The 21,617-nt window shown below is 45.7% G+C and overlaps 1 protein-coding gene across 2 annotated transcripts in view; it reads left to right on the top strand.

Moving 5' to 3' along the window:
* GRIK4 (glutamate ionotropic receptor kainate type subunit 4) overlaps positions 1-21,617 on the top strand; it is a 135,379-nt gene that overhangs the window by 48,981 nt on the left and 64,781 nt on the right. The window contains exons 1-4 of one of the 2 annotated variants that reach the window (XM_058819186.1): positions 6,712-6,799; positions 7,482-7,646; positions 15,696-15,793; positions 19,874-20,039. In XM_058819186.1, the coding sequence (XP_058675169.1) occupies positions 6,712-6,799; positions 7,482-7,646; positions 15,696-15,793; positions 19,874-20,039 (517 nt within the window). Of the gene's footprint in view, positions 1-6,711; positions 6,800-7,481; positions 7,647-15,695; positions 15,794-19,873; positions 20,040-21,617 lie in introns of those variants that run through there. The other variant, XM_058819187.1, reaches the window with a different exon arrangement.

Raw genomic sequence — 21,617 nt, 5'->3', positions numbered from 1 at the left:
TTGCAGAGGTGCTGAAAATCTGGATTAGAGGGCAGTGCTGTGGGGAGCTGATGCTGCAAAGTTTCAGAGAAAACAGAAAATGCCATCCCACCCCACCACACTGACCTGTGCAGAAATGAGATCCTGGTGCCTGGAATTCCCTGGTTTTGGGGGTTTGGGGGACATTCAGGAAAGCCCCTGGTGCTCCAACCTGTCCCATTCCCTGATTCTACACCTCAGGAAATTTCAATCCCCCATTGCTCCTTCCCCCTGCTTTGCTCTCCTTGGTTTTGGGAATTCTCTTAGCAGCTTTCTCAGGGTCTGGAGTGAGATTTAACTGTTCACACCCCCAATATTTAAATCCCCAGCCCAGGATTTTCTCCACAGCTGCAGTGCCTTAACTCTGGCTGCGAAAACCCACAGGAGTTTCCCTTTTAAATCAATTTCCTGCCCTGCTTTGTTACCAGAGGGTGGGTTCAGCCCCCTTGAGCCAGCTCTGCATGGGAATTTCCCATTTTTGACCCTTTTCTTCTCTTTTTGTGCCTTTTTGCTCCTCTCTTTGTGCTCAGAGTGTTGGCTGCTGCCTCGGATAGGGATTTATATTCCCAAAATCAGGTGAGATGAGGAACCTAGAGGGTTTTTCCCTGTCTGCCCCAGAGGGATTTTTGGGATTTTTGTTTTTTTTGGGATGCAGGGATGGTCCCTCTGAGGTTGATGGACGCATCACCACCTTCCTGCTCAATTTTTTTCTGCAAACTCCAGGTCCCGGGGAGTGTAATTCTGATTTTATGTACACAAAACAGTTATTAAAGAAGATAAAAGAGAGATTGTGTTTCAAGCAGCAGGAACTAAAGCCCTCAGCTGCTTTTATCACGTCTCCCCTGAATTTGGTCTCTCAGGATAGCAGGAATGAGAGGGAAGCTCCATTTAAATGCAGATTTCCAGTGCTGGCCAAGAGCAATAAATAGCCCTGTGCTCCCCTGACCAGACAAACATTATCAAACCTCTTTGTGGAGGAGATTTTATGTTTTCAGATCTTCTCTTTCTCCTTGATGAGGTGCTCTTTCCTCGCAGAGTAATAGCGTGTTGATGCCTTTTTATTTTATTTTTAAGCAGCACTTCAGAGATTATAATGGAAATACAATCCCACCTGTTTCTCCACTGGAGCTCCACTTGACAGCCCTGTAATGAGGAACTGTGCAAATTTCTTCTCCTTTACTGTACTGACAGCCTGGAGGGTTGATACTTTATTCAGCAGAGCAGAAAAGCATTAAAGAAAGGCAATTTTGGCAACAATTTTTAATCAGCTGACCCTGCAGCCTCGTGGGTGTGGAGTTCAGGAGGATGGGGAGATGTGGGGGCATCTCCTGGTGTTCCTCAGCAGGACTCTGAGGGTGTTTGGAGAACGAAGTATTTTCCTGGAATTCTTTTGGGTTTCCTGGTTTGCCGAGGAGGGAGTGGTCAGCTCCAGTGGCAGGTACTGGATGTTCTGGGTGTCTGAACTGGGCTGGACTGGTATTGCAGCTCTGAGTTTGAGCGAGGGGGCACAGACAGAGGGTTTGAGCCCTGGGGAATGGCGGGGCCAGCAGGAGCCACCTGGGATTCTGTGTGCAGCTCTCGTGGAATGAGGGACACGGAGGGGCTCAGCCTGGAGAAAAGGAGGCTCAGGGGCGGCCTTGCGGCTCTGCACAGCTCCCTGACAGGAGGGGAATGGCGCTGACATATTTTCTGAAAAATCCTTCCGCTAGGATTTTTTTCTCCTGAGGAAAAAAATTCTGAGTAAATTTTCTGAAAAAATTTCTCCTAGGATTTTTTCCTGCTGAGAAACCTCAGAAAAGAAATGTAAACAGTAACTGCCTGGTGGCTGTGGAATGTGGTCTGGAGATGTTTCACCAACAGGTGCATCTTTGATTGGTCTCATGTGGTTGTTTTTACTTGATAACAAATCACAGGTCTGACTCTCTGGTTGGTCACAAGATTTTTTTATCATTCTTTGCTACCCTTGTGAAATCCTAAATATATATATCTATATATATTTAGATATATTTTTATATCTAAATATATATATATATAAATATATATATAAATATTTATTTATTTATATATATATATTTAGATATAAATATATATCTAAATATATATAAAATAAGTATATATAAATATAATTATATAATATATCTATCAAATATTATGTTTCTATATTAAAATATATTGTATATATAAAATATATTATATTATCTATAAACATTGTATTTATATATATATAATATATAATATAAATATATTATATTTATAAAATTATATTTCTATATTAAAATAGGATATATATCATATATAGTATATATAATTTTTAGTATAGTTTAATTATATTTATATAAAATATAATATATATAATATTTATATATAAAATAGAATATTTATTATATCTTATATATATAATTCTTTAGTATAGTTTTAATATAGAATTTTCTTTTAATATAATATAGGTCATAAAATAATAAATCAGCCTTCTGAAACATGGAATCAAGATTTTCAGCTCTTCCCCTACTGGGGTTCCCTGCAAATTCCAGGGGGGATTTGGGATCTTCTCCAGGAACAGGGACAGGAGGAGAGGGAATGGCTCAGGGTGGAATCAGCAGGAATTTCCTCATGGAAAGGTTGTGAAATATTGTCAGGGGCAGCCCAGGGAGGTTTGGAGTCTCCATCCCTGGAGGTGTCCAGGGAAGGACTGGACTGGTGCACTCAGAGCTCTGGGCACAGGTTGGGTTTAATAATCCCAGAGGTTTTTTCCAAGTTCACTGATCCTGTGGCTGTGTTTACAGCATAAATCACGAGAGGTTGTAGGTGTGATCTTAACCTGTCACTTGGGACATTTAGGAAATATTACAGGTACCTTTATGTGTTTTTCACTTGGAGGGACAGGCTATGAACAGTGAAATATCCTGTTTACCAAGCCAGTGCTGTGTTAAATCTGCATTTTCAAGAGATGCCTTGAGATAGAAATCGTGTTTCTGAGTATGACTTTCCATTTCAAATGTATAAAAAGCATCTGAGAAAATGTAAATTAAAAGAAAAAAAGCCTTGAAGGAAAAGGGGAAGGGGAAAGGTCAGCTGCACACAGTTTGTTGTGGCTCTGTGTAATCCTGGCAGTGGCATCTGTTCCCTGTTATTGTTATAAAAATGTGATTTCATTAGCTTTGGGATGAATCACGGGCTGGGGAGCTCTGCTGGAGCTGGCTCACAGTGGGCCCAGCCTGTCAGAGTGCATATGCTGAGTCTGGCTGGGGCAGGCAGAGCTCCAGGAGGGCCCTGGGGGATGCAGGATGGAGCTCTCTGCTCCTCAGCCCTGCTTGGGGCCAGCTGGGGCTGCTCAGGAGGGAACTCAGGGCTGGCTGAGTGCCTGGGCACTGCCTCAGAGGGCGGCTGCGCCTCACCACCTCGGGGGCACAGCAGGGACAGCCCTGCCTGTGTCACTGCTGTGGCACAGAGAGAAAAACTGACATGGGTGGGGTGAGAAATGGACGGTGTGGGGTTGAGGAATGGCTGGGCTGGGGTTGAGAAAAGGATGGTGTAGGGTTGAGGAATGGATTTGTGGGGGTGAGGAATGGACGGTGTGGGGTTGAGGAATGGATAGTGTGGGATGAGAAATGGATTTGTGGGGGTGAGGAATGGATGGTGTGGGGTAGAGGAATGGGTGGTGTGGGTGAGACATGGAGCTGTGGGGTCAAGAAATGGATGGCGTGGGGTGAGACATGGACAGTGTGGGGCTGAGGAATGGATGGTGTGGGGTGAGACATGGACAGTGTGGGGCTGAGGAATGGATGGTGTGGGTTTGAGAAATGGGCGGTGTAGGGTTGAGAAATGGGCATGGGGGGTGAGAAATGGACGGTGTGGGGTTGAGGAATGGGTGGGCTGGGGTTGAGAAAAGGATGGTGTAGGGTTGAGGAATGGATTTGTGGGGGTGAGGAATGGACGGTGCGGGGTAGAGGAATGGGTGGTGTGGGTGAGACATGGAGCTGTGGGGTTGAGGAATGGATGGCGTGGGGTGAGGCATGGACAGTGTGGGGCTGAGGAATGGATGGTGTGGGTTTGAGAAATGGGCATGGGGGGTGAGAAATGGATGGTGTGGGGTTGACAAATGGATTTGTGGGGCTGAGGAATGGGCATGGAGGTTGAGAAATGGATTTGTGGGGGTGAGAAGGAAGAGGCAGAAGGGGTTGAGCATCTGCTGCCACAGGAAGGGCTTTGGCCACGTGGCCCCATCCAGGGTGGACTTGGGGATGTGGGGCTTGGGGAAGCCACAGGAAACTCCTTGTGCAGCTCCTACCCCAGTAGAGAGCTCCAATTCCTCTTTTCCCAGCTCCTTCTTTACCAGAGAGCTCCAATTCCTCCTCACCCCCATCCCTGAGGGCTGAAAAATCCCTGCAGGACAGTCACTAAAATCTGCTTGTCTCGAAGGTGCCATCCCATCCCTTGCATTTCTCTGGCTCCCAATTATACCTTTATTTTTCCTTCTTCTTGCTGTTAAATCCTTAACTTTGAGCATTGCCTTTGAAATCTGTGTCTGGTGGAGATTTGCAGTGCAAGTCACCTGTTGCTTGAACCTTGATTGATTATTCCCAGCTGCTCCAAAGGGATAAACTCTGGGTTGGTGCTTCTGGAGCATGGATTTTGTGTTAATTATGTGGGAATCTGTTAATTGCATAGTAAATCTGAGTAAATGGAGTAAAAATCTGATTATTGCAGTACAAGGGATGTTTTTACTGTCAGAATTGGAACATCCCATGGGAAGAGAAGTTCTTCCTGAGGAAACCTCAGCCCTGGTGGCTTCACTCAGCGCCTGGGAAATCCTGAGCATCCCTGAGCCAGGCTCGGCAGGTCCAGGTGCTCCTGGCTCCCTCTGCAACATTTTCCTCATCATTCACGGAGCAGCAGTCCAGACTGGTGACATTTATCACAATGGGGAAGACAGAAGTGATTTTTGAGGGCAACCAAGTTCAAAGACTTCGCTGTAAGTCTTCAGGATTAAAGATTTACTTGATGCATCTTCTCCTGTTTAATAGACAGGAAGAGATGAAAGGGAATTTCTAGAAAGATTTTCGTTCATACTTAATGATGCCACTATTAGATGAGCTTTGGCACAGTGTCCCGAGCCATGAAGCTTTAAAACCAACCTTTTTTAAACTTTAAATGACCTTTTTTCATCCTCCAGCTTTAATAGATAAAGATTAGTTCAGCCTCATTACCTCCCTAGTGCTGGGGGCTGGTTTAATATTTAGTTAAAGTAACTAGTCTCCCAAAATGAGCACATTTTGCTGGTTTCCCAAATCCCACAGGGAGGCTGGAAACTCTTCTGGAATTTGATCTGAGTTGTGGAACTGCTGCTGCCACTTCCAGCCTGAATCCAGCTCTCCATCTGAATTCCTTTCTTTCCAAAACCTTTACTTTTTCCCTTTTCTCTTGTATTTGCTCCCAAAGTTCAAATTCAATCAGAGCTGAGTAGGTTAAAGAGTTTTGCTGTTGTTATTTTGGGTTCCTTTTCCTTTTCCTTTTCCTTTTCCTTTTCCTTTTCCTTTTCCTTTTCCTTTTCCTTTTCCTTTTCCTTTTCCTTTTCCTTTTCCTTTTCCTTTTCCTTTCTTCTTCACCTTCAGGGAAGTTTTCAAGGTTCTCAAAAATAAGAATAGAAAAATACCATCCTAAACAGAAATTTAAAAAAATCTCTGTACAAACTTTTTTTTTTGCTTAGCTGGCTTGAGGAAACTATTCCAAATGATTTGCTTTTGACTATTTTTATACTTCAAAATCACTTAACTGTGCATTAGTGGAAATGGATTTTGTTTGAAAGCTGCCAATTAGGAAAATACTTGAAAAACATTCCCCAATTTAGTGATTTTGAAGCTTTAAATTAGAAACTAATGAATCTGAGAATGCTGACATCCACTCCCCCAGTGCTGATATTTAATTTCACACAGTCAGCACCTGAGCAGGAGCTGCATTTGGTGATGCTCATCATGGATTTACCCTTCCCTGGGAGCAGGGCTGCAGGAAAAGTTCCTGCAAGAACTTTCTCCTCTGCTTCTCTCCTGGAAAAGTGGAGTTGGTGGCAAATTGCTCTCCCAGCTTTGTTCTAATTAAAAGAAGTCCTCAGCCATGTTAATATCCTAAACCCCCGGCTCCTGGCCTTGGAGGAAAGCACAACCCTTTTTGTGGCATAATCAGATTAAAAAGAACTCAAATTAACTCCCATAAAACTGGGAAAAGATAGGAAAAGAGGGAATTGTTGAGTTTCCTTCCCTTTTTCCTTCCCTTTTCCCTTTTCCTTTTCCTTCCCTTTTTCCTTCTCCCCAGCACCTGAGCAGTGCTGAAGGGCACCTCTCCCTGTGGAGGGATTTTTCTGGGGAGAGAAGACAAGAATTGGTATTTTTTTAATGCACAGAGCAAGCAGCAGCACTGCTCTCCCCCAGATAAAATAGAAAATCTGCGTTCTGGGGGGCACCTCCTGTTAGCCAGGATAAACCCTCTGGGGTGCCAGCTCCTCATCAAATTCTGCCCTGAATGCAGGGAATTTTCCGTTTGAAAAATATTTGTCCCTCCCCACCCAGTGCTGCTTCCTGAAATATCCCAGCTCCTCAGCACCCCAAAGGAACCATCCCGGGGTTTTTGGGGACATTCTGCCATCGTTAGGATGTGAGGCAGCTCCTGGATCTGGGTTTTTTAGGGTTGGGCAGCTGGATGAGCCTGTCTGGGAGCAGCCAGCCCGTGTGGCAGTGGGTGCTGGGAGCCTGGCAGCGTGGGTGGCTGTGCTGTGGCATTCCAGCAGGTAAAACAGAGATTTCTCTGCAGAGATTTCACCACCCACCTGTCTGGCAGGGCCTGGGGAGTGGGAGAAGCAGCGGGAAAGGCCACGTGTGGGAAGGGGGATGTGGCAGCTCTGGTGGTGACAGGAGCACAAACAGAGCTCCTGCAGGGATCAGGAGTGTGGGTGATGCTGGAGAGGAGACCTGGAACAGGGGCTGGGCAGAGTTAAAGGAATAAAAATTTATTAAAAGGGTTTTAAAAGATACACCTTGGGCTGTACAAGACCCTGGCCAAGGCTACAGCCAAGATGGACTCCAGGTCACGAGTTTTCACACTTTTATAAATTTTGTTCCATTTCCGTATTGGGTTCATTGTCCAATTCCAGCTCCAGGTTCTGCAGTCCCAGCCTCCCAGTTTGCTCTCTGTTGTTCAGTTTTCTGTTGTTTGTTGCTCAGTTCTCTGTTGTTTGCACTTTTTGGGCTGGAGCTGCAGTGGGGTCCTTGGTTCTGGGGCTGGACAAGGATTGTTCTGTGGGACTGAGCTGTGAGAAGAACTTCAAACACTTAATGTGAAGTTCAGAGCTCTATTCCAATGCAGTGTAGAATGTGGAAAACATGAAAGCTCAACATTAAGGCATCATGGGGATGAGGAGGGGGGTGCAGATCCCAAACCTAACCCGTGCCTACGCCTTTTTCCCCCCACAGCTGCCATCCTGGATGACCCCATGGAGTGCAGCAGAGGGGAGAGGCTCTCCATCACCCTGGCCAAGAACCGCATCAACCGCGCGCCCGAGCGGGCGGGCAAGGCCAGGGTGGAGGTGGACATCTTCGAGCTGCTGAGGGACAGCGAGTACGAGACAGCTGAGACCAGTGAGTACCAGCCCTGGGGTGCCTTGGGGAGGCTGGGGTAGAGCAGAGGCTGGAGGAGTTAAAGAATAAAGCAGGGATTTGTTAATAGGCTCGATGGATGCTCCTTGGGCAGCACAAGAGCCCAGCCAGGGATGCACCCAAGATGAATCAAAATAGTCCCAAAATGAACCCAAAATGGTCACAAGATGAACCCAAATACCTTGGTTCATTTCCCAAATGGTCGCGAAATGAACCAAACATGAACCCAAAATGGTCCCAAAATGAACCTAAAATAACCCCAAGATGGTCCCAAAATGAACCCAAGGTGAACGCAAAATGGTCACAAAATGAACCCAAGGTGAACCCAGAATGGTCTCAAAATGACCCCAAAATGGTCCCAAAATGAACCCAAATGGTCCCGAAATGAACCAAACATGGACCCAAAATGGTCCCAAAATGAACCAAACATGGACCCAAAATGATCCCAAAATGAACCCATGGTGAACCAAAATGGTCCCAAAATGAACCCAAAATGGTCCCAAAATGCACCCAAGGTGAACCAGAATGGTCCTAAAATGAACCCAAAATGAGCCCAAATGGTCCCGAAATGAACCAAACATGGACCCAAAATGAACCCAAGAGGACCCAAAATGGACCCAAAATGGTCCCAAAATGAACCCAAGATGACCCAAAATGGCCCCAAAATGCACGAGCGCTCCCGGGGTCTCTCCCTGGGATCAGCTCTGCTCCATTTGCACCTTGCAGTTCATTGTCCCATTCCAGCTTTAGCCCCTCCAGTCCCACCCTGCTTGTTTTTCTCTCTGCAGCCCACGGTGTTTGTGCTCCTGGGCTGAGATTTGGATCATTTGTCCTTGGTGCCCAGCTGGAGCAGGAATTGTTTTGTCTCCCTGCTCTGTGCACAGAGCTCAGCATCCCCTGATGTGAACCCAGACCCACACACTAAAGCAGCACAGAACCTGAAAAATAGAAAAAACCTCTATAAAATATAAAACCTGAGGCATCACCAGAGAGCCCAGCTCTCCTCCCAGGAGCCATCTGGCACTCTGAACTTGTGATTTTGTGGCAGTCAAAGGGGAACAGAGAGAAAAAAACCATCTCTGCTCCTTGCACAGAGCAGTTTTCATTTGAGATGAATGAAATGTGCTGGTGCAAGCTCAGGTGTGGACTGAGAGAATCCCTGCCCCCAGGAAGCTTTGCCACCATTCAGTGGCTTGGGACAAATAATTTCCTTTAATCTGCCTGTCAATAAACAGGAGTAATGCTGATCCTTTGTCAAGAGCTTAATGTTGAGCAAACAAGAGACTCTGGGGCAAGTTGGGTGCAATTAAGTTGTTTTTGAAACCCTGTGGAATCCTGTGTGTCAGCAAACAGAGCAGCTCTTCCTGGAGCTTGAGGTTGGCAGCAGATTTATTTACACCAAGTGAAGTTCCTCAAGTGATGTTTGAAATCTTGAGGATGAAGAAGAGCTAATTTCCAAAGAGCAGCAGATTTCAAGTCTCTGGATGAAGCTGTTCTTTATTAGGGTTGTTCCTCTGGATGTCCAATATGCCAGCTCTGGGCTGGTGAATAAAAAATAAATTTATGGTCACAGTCCCACAGTTTGAAAGGAACCCTAAAGGTCTCTGACATTTTTTTTTCCTGTAAGTGGAAAAACCCTTTGGAATAGGAAATCGTCCTTTTAAAATCATTTTAGAGTTCAAGGGAGTGCTATAATTTTTTATTACCAGTTGGCTCAAGAAAGCTGGAGGAATAATTTTAAATAATCTGGATTTTAGACTCATTTCCTAATGATTCCGCCTTCCATGACTGTGTGATCTGCCAGGTTATCCCCAAAAAGCGTGGCAGGGTGTTGTGCTTTGGGGCTGGCTGGTTTTTCCTGGACTTTTGGTGGCTTTTCTGCTCAGGGATCTCCAGGTAGAGCAGCTCTGTGGGGCTGTGGGATCAGCACATCGCTCCCTCATTTCCTGCACCAGCGTTTGCTCTATTTATAGGAGTGTGCAGCTAATAAAGAGATCTCAGCAAGAACCTGGGTTTATTTATAGAGCCTGTCAGGCAGCCCAGGCTGAGCCCAGCTCAGGCACCTGCACCCAGCCCGAACCATTTTTAAACATTTTCCTGGTTTTCCCCATCTCTGTTGTCCCCTCTTGTCCCCTAACTTGGCACAACATTAAGGCAAACCCGATTTATCTGGCCAGACCAATTAAGACCCAATTTATCTAGCCAGACCAATTAAGATCCAGTTTATCTGGCCAGACCTTGCAGAAAGGATGGGAATTGCCATGGAATCCCAGAATCCCAAACTGGAATGGGTTGGGAGGGACTTTAAGCTCATCCAGCTCCACCCCAAGCTGTCCTTAGACACTTCCACTTTTGGATGGCAGCTTCTCCGGGCATCTAAAAGTGGCATTTTTTCCCCAATTTTTGTTCTTTCCTCGTAAATATCCTGCTTGCAGCAGCACTCCTGGCCTCTAGTTTGGTTTTTGGGGAACAGACCTGATTGCAGTGACCCCAGAGATGCTGTAAGGATCATCAGAAGGATTTCTGATTAATTTTCAGCCTGTGACACTGCTCAGGAATTCTTCTCCTGGAAGGTTTCTCCAGCAGAGGGACTTTAATTGGCTGAGAATGAAATATTATGTGAGAAATTGTTGTTTTCAGCAAATGTGTTGTGTGGGGAGAAATTGGGAAAAGGGCAAGTGAGGAAAAGGCATCTCCCATTTCCAGTTTTCACCTTGGGGTGATTGTCTTTGTTTCCTTTACTTGGGTTTTTAGAGTAGAAATTGCAGCAAATTGACTTGATTTTAGTGAATTTTGCAGTGTGTTATTTGCCTTTTCTTCAGAGGGGAAAAAATTGTCTGGAAGCTTTTCTTAAAAAAGAAATAATCTGGATTCTGTATGGCTCTGCTATTAATGTCACTGATGTTATTCTTGATTTATCCTGGTGGCAGAGGAAAATCAGATCCCCAAAGTTAAATTTCAAGGCTTTCATGGCTTTCAAATGCTTCAATACGTTGCTGGTTTTTGTTATGACACACAATATTAATAAAAACTGTTGAGATGTTTTAACCTGTGACTGCAAAGCTGTTTACAGCTGTTTAATACTGTTCTCACATTTCACACTCCTTGATTCACTGTTAAATATCACAGCTCCATGCTTAGCTGACAGATCTGGGAGTGCTGGGATTACACCACATACTCCAAATACAGGAAAAAAGAAGAATTTTGGGGAGAAAGGGTTTTTATTTGGGGAGTAAGAGTTATTTTTTTTAATTGTATTTTATTTTATATTTTATATTTTATATTTTATATTTTATATTTTATATTTTATATTTTATATTTTATATTTTATATTTTATATTTTATATTTTATATTTTATTTTTAATTTTTAATTTTATATTTTATTTTATATATTTACATTATATCTTTAATTTTTTAATTTTTTATTTTTTATTCAATTTTAATTTTATTTTTATGATTATTCATTCTTTAATTTTATATTTGATTCTATTTTATATTTTATATTTTATTTTATCTTTTTATATCTTATTTTATATTTTATTTTTTTATTTTATTTTTATTCTTATTTTATTTTAATTTTATTTTTTATTTTATTTTTACTTTACTTTTATTTTAATTTTTATCTATTTTTTATATATTATATTTTATTTTTATAATTTTTTTTCCTGGCACCATTTTTGTCCCATTTTCCCTTCTGACTGACTCAGGTGTTTTCATGTAAGAGAGCCCCCAAATCTGAGCTGCTCCAGCAGGAAAAATCCCAACCAATCCATCACATTCATGCCTGGTTTGCTATTCCAGCTTTAGATATGAATGAACACAAACTTTGGCTGTTCCTGTGTCATTTTAAGGAGGTTTCAATGAGAAGTTGTGAGCAGAGCCTTCATTTATTTTGGTTTTTTGCTGTTTCAAGGAAAACCTGTTCTCTCTTTGTGTTTGATGTTCCAGCTCCTTTTGTTCGGCTCCAAAGTGACTTGTTTAATCATGTCTTTATCGAAACCACCTTGTTCCCTTTGATGTCTGGGCAGGACACATTTCCCTGCTTGTCACCCTGTCCCCTCTGGCCTCCTCAGCCTTTTAAGCTCCTCTTTGTTGTGAATCCAGTTAAAGTAACCAGGCTCCCAAAATAAACACATTTTGCTGGTTTCCCAAATCCCACAGGGAGGCTGGAAACTCCTCTGGAGTTTGATCTGGGTTCTGGAACTGCTGCTGCCACTTCCAGCCTGGATCCAGCTCTCCATCTAAATTCCTTTCTTTCCAAAACCTGCACTTGTCCCTTTTCTCTTGTATTTGCTCCCAAAATTCAAATTCAATCAGAGCTGAGTAGGTAAAAGAGTTTTGTTACTGTTATTTTGGGTCCTTTTCCCCTTTTCCCCTTTTCCTCTCTTAACCTTCAGGCAAGTTTTCAAGATTCTCAAAAATAAGAATAGAAAATCCAGGGCAGGTCAGGCAGCAGCTGGAGAATTGGAGATTTTTGATTTATCCACACAATGGATATCTCAGAGTGCCCTTCCAAAGGGTCCTTTCAGTGTTGTTGACTCCAACATGTTGGGGTTTTTTGGGGTTTTTTTTGCCTGTCCCACTATTTGGGGACATAAATTATTTATTTATGCTTCAGTTTTGTGTTCAGTTTCATTTTCAGCCTGTTCTGGTTATCAGGGAAGGAATGGTTGGGGTTGGAAGGGACCTTAAGGTTCATTTTTTTCCACCCTTTGCCATGAGCAGGGACATTTTCCATTATCCCAGTTTGCTCCAAGCCCTGTCCAAGCTGGCCTTGGACGCTTCCCCAGCCTCTCCAGCCCTCTCTGGTGTCAGGTTCCTGTCAGGAAGCACAAGGGATGCTCCAGGAGCATCCCAGAACCCCTTTTCTTTATGCCCTTGGTGTTTTCTCTCTGAGAAGCCCATGGCCAGTCCCTGTCTCTGGAGATCTCAGCTCTGTTTTGCAGTCAGGGAGCTCCTGAGGTGTTTCCACACTTTGCCTGCTGGTTTATTTTGAATTATAACCAGGAATCCTCTGTGTGTTCTGTTTGAAACCCTGCTCAGGTATCTGTGTGCTCTCAATGAGATGATTCTGCCCCAGGGGTGGCTCCTCTCTCTGGAGGGACCTTCCAGTCCTGCTTTGAACAGAGCAGGATTCATGGAAATGTTTTCCTGGGATCTCAGGAAGAGAAAGGCACTCTGGCCATGTCTGAGGGGATGTGAATACATTTATCACCAAGAGCTCCTCGTTTGTTGTGCTTTTTCATGTTCAAAAATAAGTTTGCAGCTCTGCCTTCCTTTAGAAAATCTCTTGCTATGTGCCAAGTGCCCAGATGTTGATTTAATTCCCAAATTCACTCATGGAAATGGTTGGGCACTGCCCTGCTGTACAAAAGGAGGGTCCCTGTGCCCTGAGCACACACCTGATCCAGATCTCAGGAAGAGAAAGGCACTCTGGCCATGTCTGAGGGGTTGTGAATACATTTATCACCAACAGCTCCTCATCTGTTGTATTTTTCATGTTCAAAATAAGTTTGCAGTTCTGCCTTCCTTTAAAAAATGTCCTGCTGTAACCCAAGTGCCCAAATGTGGGTTTAATTCCAAAATTCATTCGTGGTAATGGTTGGACACTGCCCTGTGCCCTGAGCACACACCTGATCCAGGATGGTAAAGAGGTTTTTAAAGTGATGCCACTTCAATTCCAGCACTTTTGAGACCCTGAATTCTACACAACATCAAAATTGGGGCAGAAACTCGGAGCTGCTGGAGCCTGCGGCATCCCAAAGGGCCCTGCACAGCCCTCAGCTTCTGTGGTGTTGGAGTATGGAGGGATTGGAGTGGCAGGGGTCTGGAATTGTCCATGGTTACAGTCCCTGGGAATATTGGATGGATTTTGGATACAGGACCAACATTTCCACGTGCTGCCAGTGCTCGTGTGGATGCCCATGGCAGCAGCAAGGTCGAGCCTTTTCTCCCTGAGAGCCCTGACAGCACCAGGTAAAACAGGAAATATGCTTGGATTACAAGAGAATCTTTCCAAACGTGCTCAAAACCTTCGCCTCAGGCACCTCCACTTTGTTTCCACTCATTTTCCTTCATTTTCGTGGATGTTTCCCCCTGGTAGTGATAAGCCAGGTCTTTTTCTTCCTCCAGTTGTTGCAACCCTGTTGCTATGGCTACTTAACCCACTTTTTGTTCCTGCTGGGAGGCACGAGGAGAAAATCACTCCCCAAACTTTCCCCCTTGCACGCCGCAACAAAATTTTCCTCAGGAATTTTGTGCTGGTGACCTGTGAGAAATGGAGAGCTTGGAGCAGCTCCTTCCTCGTGGATGCTGAATGGCAGAGCTGAGAGGCACTGATGAGTGCTGCTTTCAGCCTGGTGCTCCTCATTTAAAAGGATCTTCTGGAGAGCTTTAAGTGCCTGTAAATTTTTTAAGCACGGAGGAAAAGCAAGCCTTGGATTCCTTTGAAGATGCTGCAGAAAAAAAATATCCCTCCATAGGAGATTGAGTTGTTGGAGGGAGAGGGAGCTGAGGAGGAAGGAAAACCCAAGAGGAGATGTTTGCATTTCATGAGCACTTTCTGTAAGAAGTTGGAGCAATCAGCAGGGACTGGGGAGGATAAGGAGTTTTTTCCCTTCAAAAGAGAAGCAAAACCAATTCCCCAAAGTGACAAATTAAATGAGATTTGGGCCTCATTTTCCAGGCTGTGGAGGAGAGTAAGGCCAGAGATCACAGAATGGTTTGGATTGGCAAACCTGACAGATCATCTTGTTCCAGCTCCTGCCATGGGCAGGGACAATCTTGGGCACTTCCAGGGATGCAGGGGCAGCCACAGCTTCCCTGGGAAAACTTGAATTCACTCCCCAAACCCCAAACTCAACCCCAAACTTGCTGTTCTAGCTCACCCCAAGCACAGTGAACTTTTATTCCCCTTCCTGCCTTGATTTAAAGACTTGAGGTCACTAAAACCCCATCCCTAATCTGCATCTCAGCAGTTTTGATGATGAATTTGCTTTACTACCAAAAAAAACCTCACCATGTCCAGATTTGAATTTTTCTAGCTCAAATAACTCTTCACAACCCTCACAAGAGTTGTTCTGAGGTGCAAGCCAGGGGAAGAGGCAGGTTTGATAGTGATGACAGCTGAAATCTCAGCTTTGGGGTGCAGTGCTTTGGTTTTTGTACACAGAAACCTTGTGAGCTTGCTGTGGCCGTAACTCTCAAGATTTTTGGTGCCTCTTTTCTCCCTTTTGGTGCCTCATTTGTGCTCAGAAAGATTCCAGTTGAGCAAATGTGGTTTTGTCTGGGGAAAAGCTGAGTGTTTGAGGATGATGAGGCAGGTCAGCTCTCAGGAGGCTTTTGGAGCTCAGGGATTGAGGCATGAGGGGCTCTCCCCTCCTGCTCAGGAGGTTTTTCCTGCTCTGAAGAAAAGGTTCTGAGTGATGCAGGGGATGGGGATGGCAGCAGGGAGGTGGAAATTCAGCTGGATTTGTGCTGTGAATTAAAAGGACCCAAAAACCCCTTGCAGTTTAACCCAGGAAGAGATTTAACTTCAGTTTTTTCAGGTGTTTTTTATGGCTCTGCTAACCTTGGTGGCGGGGAGCCAGAAGATTTCACTACTGCCAGCAAGAAAACAACACCAAACAAATGAAAACCAGCAATGAAATCCTTGTTTTTACCACTGAACTCTGCAAAGATGAGGGGAGAAATTGCTACGAGCCTGTTTGATGCTTTAAAGCCAGGGCACTGCTGTGTTTAGCATCTTTCCATAAAGTTTAGTTCATGTTCCTGACCTGGGGACAAAAAGGGGCCAGAGATGAAGATTCTGGGGTTTTGGGGAGAGTTTAGGTGGGGTTTTAAAACTGGGGGAAGATGGACAGTGTTACAGGCCGTGTGACAGTGCTTCAGGGGGAATAAACGGATTTCGGGGATGGAAATGGCACAGAGAGTGCTGTGTGAAGGAGGTGAGGCTGTGTTCTTACTGAGCATGGCTGTCTGCTGGAATTTGGGTGAATTCTGACCTCTGTTCCCTCTCTTGCTGCCCACAGTGTGCCAGATCCTCCCCAAAGGCGTGGTGGGAGTCCTGGGACCTTCCTCCAGCCCAGCCTCCAGCTCCATCATCAGCAACATCTGTGGGGAGAAAGAGGTGAGTGGGAAATTCATTTGTGATGTCAGCATGGTGCATCACCCTCCTCCAATTGCACAGACCTTTGAAATGTCTCCCTTTCCCCTCTGCTGCCTCTTTCTGCCTCCCTTTTCCTCTCTGCACCCCCTTTTGCTCCTCACATTCATCCCCACATCCCCACTGAGGGCTGCACAGCCCAAAGCTCACCCTGCTGGATGCAAACCCAAATCTCCTGTTATACTTTGTGCACGTTCTTGGGGAGCTTTATGTTTACTGCTCTTCCACCCAGTTCAACCCCTTTTTTATCTCTGTCCAGGCTATGTGCTGGATTTAATATTTTATAAGCCCTGAACCTTCCTACACGGATCTGGCTCTGCACTCTGGAGAAGAAATTGAGTTTTCTTCTCACAGTTCATCCCTTTAAAGGCTGATAACATCTCTCAGCCATTTAGTGGCTCTCTCTGGAGCTCAGCCTTCCAACAGAGGAGGCTGGCACTGAGCACTGTAAATAATTTGCATTCACAAATGAGTGCTGGTTGTTGTTCCTGGAGGTAGGAAGGGATGGATGGGAGGGATCCTCCAGCCCTGAAGCACGGGGCTGCAGCAGGCGGGCTCTCCTGGGGCTGTTTTGTAGTGTTTTCTCTCGCTAAATGCCCTGGACTTGTTCTCCATGCCAGGAAAGGCAACTCTGCAAGTGGTTTACCTCTGAAATTCAGATTCATTCTGAGTCTCTGATCTGATGCTCCTGATTTTTTTTTTTTTTTTTTTTTTCTGGTGCCCTCCTGAGGTGTTTGGTGCTCTCCATGAGATGTAAACATGCAGGAACTCTGTGGGATTTACGTCCCAGGAGCATCAGCTGGGGCACAGAGCCCCCTGTGCCTGCAGCCACCCCTCGGGGACCGGGAGCAGTGTCCCCAGACAAGCACTGGAGGGACTGATGGTCTGGGGGATGAACCTGTCCTATGTTACCCCTCTCATGCCCAAAGAATGTCCAGAAAGGGGAATTGCACTGGGATAGAGCTCTTGGAAAGGAGAAGAGGGTTTCTGGGATGAAGGCAGGGCTGATGTCTTTTGTGGATTCCTTCCACACAAGAATCCCTTTCCTTTCCCCTGTCCCAAAAGGGGAATTGCACTGGGACAGACCTCCTGGAAAGGGGACAAGGGTTCATGGGGATGAAGGCAGGGACTGACCAGGGCTGTGCTCTGCCCTGATGTGTTTTGTGGATTCCTCCCACACAAGAATCCCTTCCCCCATTCCATAAAGGGCAATTGCAGTGGGACAGAGCTCTTGGAAAGGAGAGGAGGGTTCCTGGAGATGAGAGCGGGGGCTGAAAAGGGCTGTGCTCAGCCCTGATGTATTTTGTGGATTCCTTCCACACAAGAATCCCTCTTTCCCTGTCCAGAAAGAGGAATTGCACTGGGGCAGAGCTCCTGGGAAGGAGAGGAGGGTTCCTGGGATGAAGGCAGGGGCTGAACACTGAACAGTGGTGGATTCCTTCCCCTGTCTCTGCACCTCTGAGCCCCAGGCTGGTCTGGATCCCTCCCAGCAGTGATCAGGAGCTGCCCTGTCTTCTCTGGTTATGGAAATCCACCTTTCCCTCCTGGCTGAGGGCTGCGGGCTGGAATCAAGGCGGATAGCAGCTTATTACTCCTTAACTTCGCCCTGCTAAGCAGCAGCTCCTGCTGTCACTAACGCAGCCTTGAGGAGCTGCTAATGGGCTCTCCCAGGAGGGGACAGGAGGGAGCCAGGGGCTGATGGCTTCCGAAGGACGCACTGAGGACCTGACACGCTGCTAACAAAGCTGTGGCAGATGTTTCCCTTCCTCCGACTTCTGCTTCTTCCAGAATAATTCACCTGGCAGGAGGAAAACAAGATTGCCTCTCTTAATCTGGCTGAGACTGGAGAGTCTGGGCACGGTCTGTGTGTCTGTCCAGTGCTCCATCCATGGTCTGCTTTGCATTTGCAGGGAGGAATGATGAGGAGGACTCCATCTTATCAGAAGGCTAATTAATTACTTTATTATACTATATTATTCAATCCTATATTATGTAAGAGTCGAAATGAGGAATGTGGGACTCCAGGGGATCTCCAAAATGCAGTTTATTGTACCCAAAATGCAGTTTATTGTATCCAAGACATTACAGCAGTCCAGGGTGGTGGGTGACAGACCCTGTGCCTCCAGCTGTCAGCTCCAGCTGCAGGCAGGCCCGGAGACCCTGAGTTTAGGTTACAATGCATTATAGACTTTTCTTTTGGTTATAATACATTATATACTTTTCTTTGGTGAGCATCTTCATACAGCAGAACCAATCTATACCTTAACTTTTACCTCTAGCCTATCATAACTACTGTAATTACCATATTCATATTACTGTTCTCCAGTCACTAAAAGTCAGTACTTTACAGTTTAAGCTAGAAGTTGTTTTTCAGTTTTCTTGCAGTGGAAAATTCTGAGACCTTTTTTCTGTTTGCAACTTTGCTGCCTTGTTTGCCTGTGCTCTCTTTCTGCTTGGTAAAAACATCTTCTCGTTTGGGGTGGGTTTATCCTTTGCTCTAAGCCATAAAAACCCTTCTAACCAACACACCCTTTGCCTCACTGGTTATCCAGTGAGACTGGCTCAGCAATTCTTTTCTTCTGTATCAAAACTTGCTTTTATTTCTATTCCTTCTTCAGTTTCTACATTCAAAAATCTTTCTGCCAAGCACACATATCTGTGAGACTTTCTTGTCAAACTTTCATCCTTCCCAACAATATTACACTATATTACATTACATCTAAACTGAATCTGCCAAGCACTCAACTCAACTGCCCAGAATCTCATGACTGTCAGCCCACGGTTCTGACAGACACGTGGCCCTGATAGGCCAAGGAAACAAAACCCCATCACTGTGGGTAAATTTCCATATTGGATTCTACTTTGGCACAAACACAGGCACAGCAAATGAGATAAGAATTGTTTTTTTCTTTCTCTGAGGTTGAGAGAATGTGAAACCCAGGAATATTCTTGTGAAGAATTGTGCCTTGCTTTTCTCTGTGAGGAGGAATGTGGCTGCAGCCTGCAGGATGTGCAGCAGAGCTCCCTCAGATTGAGCCCTGCGCCTTCCCAGCTCCCAGAACTCCCCCTGGAGCACATCCTGCTCCAGCTGCTGCTTTGCTACACCCATCACAAACCCAGCCCTGTCTGGTCAGAAATGCCCAAAGCTTCTGGCTGCTGTGCTGTTCCTCCCCTGCCCAGCCTCACCAGCGCGGAGTCATCGCATTCTTGCCTTCCTCTGTGATGGTGTTCACAGGGGTTCTTGGATGAGGGGAGAGACGAGGATCTGACTCCATGTTTCAGAAGGCATGATTTATTATTTTATGCTATTTATTACATTAAAACTATACTAAAAGAATAGAAGAAAGTATTTCATCAGAAGGCTGGCTAAGAATGGAAAAGGAATGATAACAAAGGTTTGTGGCTCGGGCTCTCTGTCCAAGTCACCTGACTGTGATTGGCCATTAATTAGAAACAACCACATGAGACCAATCCCAGATGCACCTGTTGCATTCCACAGCAGCAGATAATCAATGTTTACATTTTGTTCCTGAGGCCTCCCAGCTTCTCAGGAGGAAAAATCCTAAGGAAAGGATTTTTCATAAAAGTTGTCTGTGACATTCATGTCTGCTAATGAATTACCTGGTGGCCCCTCCATGCAGAGGGCAGGGCTGGGTTCAGGGCCCTGGGTGATCCCTGTGTCTCTGCACAGCATCCTCCCCCAGCAAAGGCAGGGCCCAGCCACAATTAGTGCCCCAGCTAATTAGGCTGAGCTCACAGGGAAGGTTTCCTGTGCTGTAATCACAGTCCCTGATGCCTTTCTCTGAGTGGCTCAGCAAGACTCTTCCTGCTCTGCTCCTTCCCGTGGTTTTTGTTGCTGTGATAATTATTTTCCTCTGTTGCTGCACGAGTCCCACCCTCCCCTCTTGACTCCCGTGCTGCTGCTGCAGTTTTAATGGGATGTTCCACTTTCTGCCTGCTGTGTGCTTCACACCACAGGCCCTTTATCGCAGATTTACTTGTTTTCATTTCTACTTCCTCTTTAATTATATTTTCCTTCCTCAGGTTCCTCACTTCAAAGTGGCTCCAGAGGAGTTCCTGAAGCTGCAGCTCCAGAGGTTCACCACCCTCAACCTGCACCCCAGCAACACCGACATCAGCGTGGCCGTGGCAGGAATCCTGAATTTCTTCAACTGCACCACTGCCTGCCTCATCTGTGCCAAAGCTGAATGTAAGTCTTGGTTTTCCTGCCCCTCTGCTTCATCTCCACTTTGTTTGGTCCCAGCTCCTCATGTCTCTGCTCAGAGCAGCTTTTCCACTCCAGTTTCTCCACCCTGGTGCCCCATGGAGTGTGGGAATCCACAAAATCAGAGGGTTTTGGGAAAGCTGCAAAAGGCAGGCCTCAGAGACAGCAGAACTGTGATTAGAGCTAAGCAGCAGCCATGAGATAGGTCAGCAGAAAAATTATTTAAACTGTAGAAAAGCAAGGACAAATAGAACAATGGTCTGTGTATTAATGCTTGGCTAGAATAACTCTCTAGGCTACAGAAAAGTTTATCTAGTGAGAAATTAGGAAGGTTGAAGCTTAATAATGGAGCTCTGTGCATTGCGTTTTAAGGCTTACAAGCAGGTATTGTATCCTAAATAAGCAGGTATTGTTTTAACCAAAGGTACATGTGCTTGCAGTGGTTGGATAGAACTACTGTCAATATAGAACATATACTATACAGATATAAATACTGTCAATGTGCTTTTGCTTTGTGTGATGGGTCAAAAAACTTATAAACTAAGTTATAACATTAAGTTCTGAGTCTGCTGCCTGGGATGTGAGCTGCTGGCATCTTCCCATTGCCATAACCATGTAATGAGGCTGATGCTGGAAAATAAAACAGCTCAAGGCAGTTCCACAGCAGCCCCATCCCATTTGTGGTCTGTAAATAGCCCTCGCCAGTGTCAATGGAGGAGTTTTTCAGAGGAGGAAAGGGGATGGGTGGAGATGATCCTGCCTTCTGTTTGCCCATCTGAAGAGTGTTTTGCTTCCACAGATGGGGCTTTGGGTAAGAAAAAAATTTAAGAAAGGCGTAGGCCTGTTTCTGGAGGTTATTTTTAGGCAAGTAAAGCACTTTGAAATGTGGCTTGCTCAAAGCCACGTGCAGTTTGTGTGGCCTAAAAGTGGGATTTGAGTAACAGCACAGAGCATCCTTCTGGCTCTGCAGCCTGCATCTGCTGGGGACTGTGTGTCTGGACAATGGGCCTTCCACCTCAGCAGGGCCACATCCATTCCTGCAGGGCCAGATCCACCTAGGCAGGGCTGTATCCACCCTCAGCAGGGCCAGATCCATCCCTGCAGGGCCAGATCCACCTCAGCAGGGCCATCACAACCTCAGCATGGCCATATCTATCCCTGCGCAGCCTTTTCTATCCCTGCAGGGCCAGATCCACCTCAGCAGGGCCATCACAACCTCAGCATGGCCATATCTATCCCTGCACAGTCTTTTCTATCCCTGCAGGGCCATCTCCACCTGAGCAGGGCCATCTCCTCTTCACCAGGACCATCTCCACCCTCAGCAGGGCCAGATCCATCTCAGCATGGCCAGATCCACCTTGCCAGGGCCATCTTCACCCTCGGCAGGGCCATCTCCTCCTTGACAGGGCCGGATCCATCTCAGCAGGGCCCGATCCACCTCAGGAGAGCCATCTCCACCCTCGCCAGGGCCATCTCCTCCTCAGGAGGGCCCGAGCCATCTCAGTAGAGCCATATCCATCCCTACAAGGCCATCTCCACCTGAGCAGGGCCATCTCCTCTTCA

Source organism: Ammospiza caudacuta, chromosome 23 (genome assembly GCF_027887145.1).
Source record: "Ammospiza caudacuta isolate bAmmCau1 chromosome 23, bAmmCau1.pri, whole genome shotgun sequence".
Taxonomy (NCBI): domain Eukaryota; kingdom Metazoa; phylum Chordata; class Aves; order Passeriformes; family Passerellidae; genus Ammospiza; species Ammospiza caudacuta.
This window is presented reverse-complemented; position numbering and strand designations above follow the sequence as displayed.